The 11,417-nt window shown below is 39.3% G+C and overlaps 2 protein-coding genes across 2 annotated transcripts; one reads left to right on the forward strand and one right to left on the reverse strand.

The window, feature by feature from the left end:
• Positions 1-5,094: 5,094 nt before the first annotated feature.
• LOC310964847 (L-threonine 3-dehydrogenase, mitochondrial-like) lies at positions 5,095-7,309 on the forward strand (the record flags this gene model as incomplete). The annotated part of the gene is made up of 9 exons (XM_083938141.1): positions 5,095-5,275; positions 5,380-5,422; positions 5,681-5,751; positions 5,880-6,029; positions 6,121-6,293; positions 6,389-6,479; positions 6,620-6,712; positions 6,890-7,066; positions 7,170-7,309. The coding sequence occupies 9 exons, from the start codon at positions 5,095-5,097 to the stop codon at positions 7,307-7,309; spliced, it is 1,119 nt and encodes a 372-aa protein (XP_083794267.1).
• Positions 7,310-8,813: 1,504 nt separating this feature from the next.
• cUnh8orf74 (chromosome Un C8orf74 homolog) lies at positions 8,814-11,159 on the reverse strand (the record flags this gene model as incomplete). Its single annotated transcript, XM_083938016.1, has 5 exons — positions 8,814-9,023; positions 9,106-9,261; positions 9,338-9,561; positions 9,781-9,964; positions 11,112-11,159. The coding sequence occupies 5 exons, from the start codon at positions 11,157-11,159 to the stop codon at positions 8,814-8,816; spliced, it is 822 nt and encodes a 273-aa protein (XP_083794142.1).
• Between the last annotated feature and the right edge of the window lie 258 nt (positions 11,160-11,417).

The raw sequence follows: 11,417 nt of genomic DNA on the forward strand, positions 1-11,417 counted from the left end.
TAGAAAAGGCCTGCAGTTTCCTGGAATAAACGCTGTTTCTTGTAAATGATTTTATGCATGTGCTATTTTTCAAAAAGAGAGATGCAAAAGGCTTTTCTGTGCAAAATTATGATGAATTTCTCTGGTGTTTTTGAGGATATCCTCTACAACTGGACCTGCACGACTACAAAATACAAACTTGTGAGATCTGCGCTTCAGTGGCTATGCATGCATAGACGTTTGCATTTGTCTATGTGTGTGTTTGTGTGTGTGCGTGTGTACACACTCTCAGTCAGAGATGCAAGATTAATCTCCCTGCATGCAACAGAGAATACATCACTTGTACATAATTAGCAGGGGAAAGGTTACGGCTGACTCTGAATTCCATCTTAATTACAGGAGGGAAATTTGTTCCATTCATTTTATGGAATTTCGCATGAACACATCTCAGATAAGTTAATCACACCTGTCACTGTTCTAATAAATGTTCGCAATAACAGGACGATCACCAAGTTGTTCTTGTGACAACTTCTGACTTTAATAATAAGCGTGCATTGGTTTGCATGACTGACGCTGACTGTTCGTATCATGTTGGACACGTGTGCAGTGGCGGTTCTGGCTCATTTCAATTACAGGGGCCAGCTGTTTTTTTAGAGGGGCCACTTAAAGTTAACAATAGTTGCATGTTTCAAATACATGACTTACGCAGTCGTTTCTATATGCTTGCCATACAAAAGAGAAAACCAATGAGGCCAACAGTATTCCAGGAATAATGACTCATTATAGCACAGCTAAAGAACAAAACAATACTGAAGGATATGTCCCAGGCTAGTAGCAGCCCTGTGCACAGGCTCATTCACTGGCACACACAGTGATACATGTGCAAAACAACCAATAACCCAGATTATTCAAAGCCTCTGCTGGCTGACAGCAGCAGCTTCTGTACAGTACGCAATATACTGACGGATTTAAATGTAAATATGAATATGTAAATACAATTAACACAGAACACAAAAACAATAGGAATAAAAGTAATAAAGCAAAATGATTGTACCACATAAAAAATAGAAAAACAAAAAAAATAATTTAATCAAAAAATGAATTAAATTATTCATAAAGGAGTGGGAAGAAGTATAACTTAATTTTCATAATAAGTGGTATTTCATTATTTAAAGAATATATAATAATAAAACCACCTATCTTTACTTTATAAAAAATATTTCAGCATATGTATTTATAATTTGTAATAACTTAATCACCACTTATCTTTACTTAATGAAAAAATAATAATTTCAGCATATTAATTAATTATTTTTAATAAATTAATCACCACCTTTCTTTATTCTATAAAAAATATAAATTAATTTCAGCATATTATAAATAATTTGTAATAAATTAGTCACCACCTATCTTTACTTTATGAAAAATATAAAATAATTTCAGCCTATTTATTTATCATTTGTAATCAATTAATCACTACCTATTTTTATTTTATAAAATATATAAATTAATTTCCGCATATTTATTTATAATTTTTAATAAATTAATCACCACCTATCTTTATTTTATAACAAGATAGAAATTAATTTCAGCATATCTTATTTTTTTCTCTTATACAAATTACAACTTATTATTTTATATTCATCTCAATTGTACACTAATAAAATAAATAAATAAACAATAACTAAATAGTAAATATATATATATAACTAAATAAAATAATAAAATAAACGTGCACAGACAGACACAGAAAGACAGGTAGCATCAATAAACAAACCAGCAACAAACAGCTGCATAAAGAGACAGTTCTTGTTCTTGTTGCTGTAGTTGTTCTTGTTGCTGTGGTTATTCTTGTTGCTAGGGTTATTCTTGTTGCTATAGTTGTTCTTCTTGCTATAGTTGTTCTTGTTGCTGTGGTTATTCTTGTTGCTAGGGTTATTCTTGTTGCTATAGTTGTTCTTGTTGCTGTGGTTGTTCTTGTTGCTGTGGTTATTCGGTTAGTAACTAACGGTGGTTGACTAAAGTCCTTATCGCCTCCCTCCATCACTGCTAGCTTACGTTGGTAGCTGATATCATTAGCATTTAGCAACACAGAGAAACATGCTAACACGCCCTAGTTTCATTGAAATACTGTTGATAAACTTAACCACTTCATCGTTAAATACTACTTTAAAGATCTATACTACTTAAATACAATACTAACACTTTTTAATCGACTTCACCTGCTCTTAGGTAGGTTCATCGTCCTTTAACCACACACCACAGACAATACTCAGCTAAATATGAGAAAGTTTGGTCTCCAACTGGAGCACTAAAGCTAGGATTTGGTATCAAGAATCTCATTATTTTGGCAAAATACTGTATAGATACATTAATAACTATTTTTGATTTATACTAAACAAAAAGCTAGAAAAAATTGTGTAAAATGGCAAAATCCCTACATCTCTATGTCAGCCATATTTCCTGACAGACCTCTTTTGATTTTGATTTTTAAAAAATGTATTTATTATTATTTACTTTTGTCTAGTATTTTATTTATTTTTATTTTATTTATCCGTTAATGATGTGATATCTGTTTATATTGTATATAACTTGTATTATTTACTGGAATAGGCGTGTATTCTGAATCAGAAATACTTTCATAATACCAAGTTGCAAACTCCAGCTATACAAACAACATATTAACAATAATATATACATACAATATACTATACATTTGGAAAAACATTTTAAAACATAAATAACTTATGTTGGGGAAAAAATCTGGTATCTTCCTCAAGAGAAATGTTGAGGTTAATAAGTTGAAAGAAGTTTCATTTAAAATGATTAATCGATGTTAAAAACAAAAACTATACATCTTTGCTCCCACTTTAATATCTTTAATTCAATTTCATTGTAATTTCCCATGTCCCCTGGTGTCTCTTACTTTATCTAAATTTATCATTATTATTATTTTTTGTTATCTCTATTTATGTTTGTATTTATTTTGTTGTTAGGTCTATTTGTCATCCAATTGTTATTACTCTGATGCTCATCATATGGTTTGATGCATTGTTAGTGTATTTTGTAAATTAATAATAAAGTTGATGAAAAAAATAATAAAATAAAACATATAACTTGTATCATCTTGAATATGATGTATGTCTTTTTAATGATGCAATAAAAAAAAACTCCAACAAATACTAAGCATTTTAAAGGTCGAATATGTAGAACCTTTATTAAAACCTATATATAAAATATTAATAATAATAATAATAAGAAGAAGAAGAATGATCATAATAATAATAATAATAATAATAATAATAATAATAATAATAATAATGCACCCATGTGGTAAAGAATGAAAGCATTGCATTTAGTCTTATTGTATTTTTTTTTTCAAGAAGAAGAAGAATTAGATGCAGCGATAATGGACACTGTAGCACAGGAAGCTAGTTTGAGCGATTTTATTTTGAAAGACCGAGCAGGAAGTTTGTATTTCACTTGGGCAGCCTCTCGAGCTGTCAGCCAATCACAGCGCACAGAACCTCTTCCCCAGACCTCGCGCTGCTACTTTCATGTTTCATCACAAACATTGGGTGGGAGAAGGAGCCCGAGTCGTCTTTTTCCTTTTTGCTTCACATTAAAGTAAGAAATGAATGTCATTTTATTATCAGTTGTATCTAGACGGTTCTACAACTGTTTACGGCGCAGACATAGCATACAAACAACAGACTGACGTTACCGTTATCTAACAGCAGGACAGGTAGTCACCTTGGCAACGAACGCTACCAGGTTACGTTAGCTTAGCCCCCACTTAGGTAACGAAGGGCTACGCTGGTGTTTTTACACAGTTGTTTCTGCTTATACAAAATTCAAAATTATCATTGTATTGTATCAGTGTTACTTTGCAGCTGCAGTAGGCATGGCAAGGGCATCTTTTTGTATATAGAGGATTTCATACTCATTGTGCTTTACATAAGACAAAACATTTTTTTAAAAAGCATAAAAACAATAAAACAATGTTAAAAGCAGCAGCAAAGAATTTAAAAAAGTAAAAGAAAAGAAAACTGATCATGTTTAAAGTGATTAAAAAGAGCTCAGCAATGTTTTTAACCGGGATTTCTCTCCGTTGGGGCTGATTTCAGATCTGCTAGTAGTTTGCACCATGTGTGCAGCATCACAGCTAAATGCTGCTTCACCATAGTCTGAACTCTGTGCTCCACTATCTGACCTGAGTCTGTAGATCTCAGAGCTCTGCTGGGTTTATACTCTACTTACATGTCATTCATGTATTCTGGACCAAAACCGTTCAGTGATTTGTAAACCAGTTGCAGAACTTTAAAATCTATTCTGTGGCTGACTGGGAGCCAGTGTGAGGTCTTAAAAACTGGGGTGATGTGATGTGATGTGATCTCTTTGTTCTGGTTCAAACTCCACCTGCAAATTGTCCCTTAATTCTGGATGTTTTCTTAAGTTGATAAAATGCTGATTTGGTGACTGACTTGATATGGCTGTTGAAGGTCAGATCTAAGTGTAGCAGCACGCCATCACCGTCGTTTATTTATTGAAGATATCATAATCAGTGTGTCCCATGCATAAGTTAAGCAGTTGTAAGACCTTGATCTTGACTTTTACATTTTACTAAACACGTCATATCCATTGCAGGGCTGCTAGATTGCATTATTTTGTGCGTGTACAGGGTTTTGTGTCGGATTTGGCCACATTAATCTGACTGTAAGCTTAAGGGTGGTCTGGGATCTATATGAAGTAGTCTATATTTAGACCTGAAGCTAATCTGAGATAGGTTTTGGGATTAGGCAAGACTTCTAAGACACTTCTAACTTCATTTGGTGGGAGCAACAAAAATTAGAGAACCAGTTGGAGAAAGAGGAACAAAAAAAAACATGATCACACATAGGGCCTAAAGTGGAAATGAACACACTTTTCTTTACATCAGGGGCAGGGTAGCACCTAGAATGACACCTTCAGTGACCTCAGTTGCACTACACAAGTGTGTTTAGTAAAAATAATAATAGTAATAACTGCTGACAGTAGATTCACTTACAGAAGTACTGCAGATAAGGACACCTGTCATCGTTGCTGTTAATGCACGCTTTTGCTGATAGGAGGTGTATGATGCCGGTGGTGCAGTTGCTAAGGGGTGCACTGAAGCATGCTGGGAGCAGACCCCGATGCAGTGAGAGATTGAGCTCAGCGGTACGTGGCATCACCTCATCTTCACAACTGTTATCACCAGAGCGTTCTCATCCTTCATCCTGCACTGAGACTGACCAACCCAAAGTCCTCATCACTGGTTGGTTTTTGCACTGTCATTGTCTGTGTCACTATATAATATCAGGTCAAACGCAGTCACCATGACCCTTGGCTATGTTGTGTCTTTTTGTTTTGTCAATATAGGTGGGCTTGGACAGCTAGGGGTGGGGCTCGCCAAGTTGCTGAGGTACGGAGTTGACATAATCTCCTATTTCGGTGGTTTTTCCATAGGTTGTTTTGTATTTGCGTTCAGTAACAAAAATGTTTCAGGTGAATACAGGAAGAACCGCCATCAGAGGGCGACACCAGTGTATGTTTGCCAGAGGCTGAATTATCTAGGATGTGATCAGTAGCTCGATAAGGCTGTGAAAACACTTATCATAAATGTCTCAGAGTGGAAAAATTTAAGTTCCCAGAACTCACCAGGTTGCTGTTTCCCCCTCAGGAGACGTTTTGGAAAAAACAACGTGATTCTGTCTGACATAAGGAAACCCCCCAGCCATGTCTACCACAATGGTGTGTATTTTTGTATAACCTACTCTGTGAAACTCAATGTAAAAGGAAATTGTATGCATCTGCAAAAACATATCTACCTAAAACTAGACTCTTTCACGGTCACGTGTGTGTACATGTGCCCTCCACAGGTCCGTTCATCTTCTCAGACATCCTGGACTATAAGAACCTCAGGGAGATTGTGGTGAACAACAACATCAGCTGGCTGGTTCACTACTCCGCTGTGCTGTCCGCTGTGGGAGAGAACAACGTCGCACTGGCAAAAGAGGTCAACATCACGGGTACATGACCTTATTTATATTACTCCTATTACTCTTAGAACCATCTGAACACTGACGCGCAGCCTCTCTCTCTCTCTCTCTCTCTTTGTAGGTCTCCATAACATATTAGACATAGCAACCGAACATGGTCTGCGTGTGTTTGTCCCCAGCACGATCGGTGCCTTTGGTCCATCTTCACCCAGGGACCCCACCCCTGAGCTGTGTGTGCAGAGGCCGCGCACCATCTACGGTGTCGCCAAGGTCCACGCAGAGCTGATGGGTGAGGTGAGGCACGCGCACAGATCCTGAAAGACACGCGATGATATCACGTTTCCGAATAGGTTCGACCATTACAACAAATTCCTCCCTCTCGTTGTCAGTACTACCACCACAGGTACGGGCTGGATTTCCGATGTCTCAGATATCCAGGCATCATCTCAGCTGACTCGCAGCCTGGAGGAGGAACCACAGGTAAGCAGGTCTGTGAAAGAAGTGTTTAAGATGCAGCCTACGATAAAGATGGAGGACCAACTCCTTGCTGTACGATTAAAACAGATGAGATATAATGTGGTCTGGTGTCATCACTCTTTCACGGCTTTTATATTTCCCAGATTATGCCGTCCAGATCTTCCATGCAGCAGTGAAGACAGGTCGTTTTGAGTGCAACCTGCGCAGCGACACGCGGCTTCCTATGATGTACATTGGTAATGCCAAGTTTTGTGGTGGAATATAGTTTTTTCCCTGTCAACACCAGTTTACTTTACTTTTCAAGTAATATTCAAACTGTAACCGACCTCTTTGCCCTTCATGTCCTTCTTCTCTCGTCGGTTTCTCTCCTCAACTTTCCCTTTGCCCTCTTTTTATCACCTCCGTCTGCCCAGATGACTGTCTCAGAGCTACTCTAGAGTTCCTGGAGGCTCCGGCTGACACACTGCTCAGCCGCACCTACAACATCCACGCTATGAGCTTCACTCCACGTGACCTCATACGGGAGATACAGAAAGTCCTCCCTGAACTGAAGGTCACCTACAATGTGGATCCAGTCCGGCAGGTTATAGGTGAGTCGGCAGGAAGAGTAAATGGGAGGGCTGAGCAGCGTAACGACGTCTCTGCTTTGTAGTCACTAAGTTTCAGCTCAATGTCTCTCGTGTCTCTTTTCAGCGGACGGCTGGCCAATGGCATTAGAGGACGCCGCAGCGAGGCGGGACTGGGGCTGGAAGCATGAGTGTGATCTGTCAGAGCTGGTGCAGACCATGCTGACTCATGTCACTATGGGCAACCAGCTTGCACAAGCCTACTGAACCTTTTGTAGTAACTCCATACAAAGCTTCATTTGAAAATATGTGACACTAGGTATGTCTCAACAATAATGTTAAGATCCTAAATGAATAGCAAATTAAAGATTCAGACAATGGGATCAGGAATCAAACCATTCAAACAACTACTACCAATTTGACAGTGAAACGAAGTTATGAATCTCCATATCAGAGGCACAAAAACATTCCAAACCTCTCAGTATCATATTTTTGATTCAATTTGGGATTTTGCGCCCATCTCCATGTCTCACCCCCCTTCATCCATCCACTGCATCTCTCTGTTTCTTCTCTGTTCTTCTCCATCCGTCCAGCTGTTGTGATTAAAAACAAATCTGATGCAAGAGCATGCTGGATACTCTCACTATGTTACTGAACTTTTAAGAGAGCTGAGTTCTCTCTCTCTGAATGTACTTTGTGTTTGTAAGTATGCAGCTGACGGCGCCTGTACATGCGCCTGTCATCTGGAGCAGCTAAATGCTTGCCTTAGGGGGCACTTCTGCCATCCTGAAAACCAGTTGGTTTTCTTTAGGAGCTGCACTCCCAACTGTTCATATGTACTGTAACCATAAACAAAGAAAGGCTTTACCTCGGGTACTGTTACTATAGAAACTGGTAACCCTACAGGTGCTTTAACCATAGTTGCCTCGCAGGGTTGTGGGCCTTAAAGAAGTGTTTGAGTAAGATAATAATAGTTTAGAAAAGCGACTTTGCACAAGCTGCTTTATATGTGTTATTTTGTTTGGATTTAAATTATTTGTGTTGTTTCTTTCTGTTTAGAAGCTGTGCTATAAATGTTGATGCGATTAATGCATTTTCATTTATCGAGGAAAATAGAACTTTTGAGTTTTGTAGCTTTTATAACTTCGAATCTGTGAAAGAGAAGCTTAGTCAAGGGAGCGGGAATTAGAGCTCAGATTGTTGTTTTTTTAAGTATTGATATTATTTATAATGTTATTCTTTGCAGCTTTTCCTGCCAAGTTAAAACGATTATTGTTTTTTAAATAAATACTTGAATGAAAACAGCTCTCATGACTTTTCCTTCGTAACTCAACACAAGTCTAGTACAATGAGTCTATTCTTATTGTGTTTTACAACTAACTTGACAATGATCGCTTTTAAAGGTCCTATATTGTAATAGTTTGATGTCTTTTTTTTTTAAAGCAGGTCGGGGAGCAATATAAATACTGTTTAAGTATCAAAACACACAATCCACAGAGAAAGGCACAAAGCCGCATTCAGAAACTGTCTTTAAATGAGCTGTCACAGCTTCTGTATGGTTGTGATGTCACAAATATACTATATAAAAGGTAAAGAGCGTCGCTACAGTCATTCCCTGGGTGCAGAGACAGAGGAGACTGGGCTTGAATCAGACATGGTGAGATATAATGTAAAAACGTAAGCATCCACAATCAAGACAGTTGAAAATTGTGAGATTGAATAACTTTGCAGTGTTTCCTTCCAATGAGCTTTACTCACTGAGGTCCTGTCCTCATGATGCATTCCCACACTCCCCCGGTTGTGTTTTTGCAGCGGGACCTGTTTTGGGAAGAACAGGGTTGTGGAGCCTTCCGGTGGCCACTTCTGCATGCTGCAGTCTGAGCTGCAGGATGTCACTGAGCAGCGAGGCTTCTTGGTTCAGGCTCGCCAGCATCTGGCTCTCTGTGGCCCTCACTGCTGCACGAACCAGCGCCGCAACACCCTACAGAGAACGACAGACCCTAAAATGCTATTCAGGGTGTGAAAGAAATTCCAAAATGCTTGTTTTATACCCCGAGTGTTACCTCTTTGTCCAACTGCTCATCCTCGGGCACATCCACCTCCCCCAGAGTGACCCTTGACCCCTCTCGGAGACTCTGCAGCTTCTCTTCCTTCTGTCGCAACACTGAGGCGAGCTCGGCTTGACGGCGCCCACGCTCCCACTCGTGCAGATATGTGCCCTGCGGCGCACACATGCAGGTCAGATGCATGATGCACATTACAACTGTGTGTCACTGATCACAAGGGCTTGATTACCTGTGCAAGAGGACAAGGTGCGGGTGGCAACTCCACCTCCAGGTGTTGCTGAGCGATGGACACGTTAGCGGCTCCACCCACCACCGCTCGGAAAAGCATCCGCCGGGTGACGCAGGTGTCTGTGAGGAACTGGGTGAACTCACGCAGGTGGACGGAGGTGATGTTGGGCAAACACTCCGACAGCACATCTCTCAGCAAGGACAACAGTTTGGGTCCGTCCAGACCTGACGGGTAGAAGACAAGAGTCAGGAAGCCTTAGAGGAGGTTTATTAAGCCAGACCCCAGCGAAATGAAGCCTTTGCTGCACTCTGAAAGCTCTCAGGAAACACGGTGCTCTCTCTGATGGCCCTTGATCGTGAAAATGCTCTTTGATCATGACCTCCAGGTGAAGCACCGTGTCACCTTCGAGGCCCTCCGTACAGCACACAGCTGTGCGCTCTGACCGTTCAGCTGCGGGAAGATGCCTTTGGCGATCACAGCCGCCCGGATCACATTAGGCCAGGAGAAGCCACGGGCCGCGGCGAACATGGTGACGTCATACACAAACTCCTGATGGAAGCACCGTCGTTCATCAGAGAAGTCAGGCCACAGGAAGTGACAGCTGAGCCTCTGCACGCCAGCCTCTCTCTGCCACAGACACACAAAAACACACTGTTAGCACTGATGCATTGAGCCACGTGCAACATTACACTAACTAATTAGTGCATTCTTTTCTTTACATGCTTCATTTTGTTTAGAGTGTTTTATAGTATAATGAAACCTGCACTTTATAAATATAGTTATATATTTTGCACATTTTCTGTTTGCAATATTCTATTTAATATATTATCATCATATTTATCCTTGATACTGTAATTCTATTAGATTTTTTGTTACTTTTTTGTACATTTGCTACTTGAGTATAATATTTGTAACAGATGAAACTTGAATTTACTTCAGGATCAATAAAGTTTCTATCCATCTATCTATCCATCCATCTATCTATCTAATAGTGTAGTGCTGTTTAAGGTGACTTATGAATAAATGAATGAATGCTTTATTTCAAACATGTGAAAAATCTATTACACTTGAAGCACGAGTCATTAAAACCCTTTGTATGTTTGAAAAGGTACCTAGTACTATAGGGTTTCTTACTTCCTGTGTATCCTGTTTGTTTGTTTGTTTGTCTTTTAATACGCTCCACAAAACAAACAATAACCAACAAACAACACAATAACCGCTTGTGTAAAACTAAATAAATGACAAGTATGGCAAACTGTGAGACCCCTAGTGTTTGTCACACCCCTCTTCTTCCCTGTACCTTGTAAACACCATCCGTTTCTACTGTTGTTTGAATTTGCTCATGGTTGGACATTGTCTGATCTCCCCTGCTCGTCTCTTCCACACTTTCACTCCACATATTGAAATGCAAAAGGTTTTTAACGTTCACTTATCTGGATACTTACATTTTCTTGGGGGAGATCATGAATGTTTATCCTTACTTTATAATGCATCAGATTGTATGAGGCCATTATACTGTTTTATGTATGTATAGTATAATATTTGATTCTGAAATGTAGTGGAGGGGAAGTACAGATAAAAGTAGCATCAAATGTAAACACCCAAGCGTCAAAGTTGCATACACAAGTGCAGTACTTTGAGTAAATGTACTTCCTAGATCTAAGTGGCGCTTTTATGGTGAAAACAAAATTCCGAGCAGCATTTGAATGCACCGTAATAACAGGTCTTATCTTTATTGAGGTGTTAATGTGTTAGTAATTCACCACCCGCCTACCTGCTGTCGCGTTATTTGTGCTATTTCACTCTCGGTCACAGAATCCATCCTCGATAAGCGACACAAGTGGTTGCTATTGGAGACGGACGCGGGGGACGTACGTTACGTAGGTCCGGCGTGTGCTGTTAACGCGATTACGTCACATGCACGTACGGCGTGCAGAAGCTGAGGGAATGTTTGAAGAAGAAGAAGAAGAAGAAGAAGAAGAAGAAGAAGAAGAAGAAGAAGAAGAAGAAGAAGAAGAAGAAGAAGAAGAAGAAGAAGAAGAAGAAGAAGAAGAAGAAGAAGAAGAAGAAGAAGAAGAAG

The sequence above is a fragment of the Echiichthys vipera genome (assembly GCF_963691815.1).
Source record: "Echiichthys vipera genome assembly, chromosome: 23".
NCBI lineage: Eukaryota > Metazoa > Chordata > Actinopteri > Perciformes > Trachinidae > Echiichthys > Echiichthys vipera.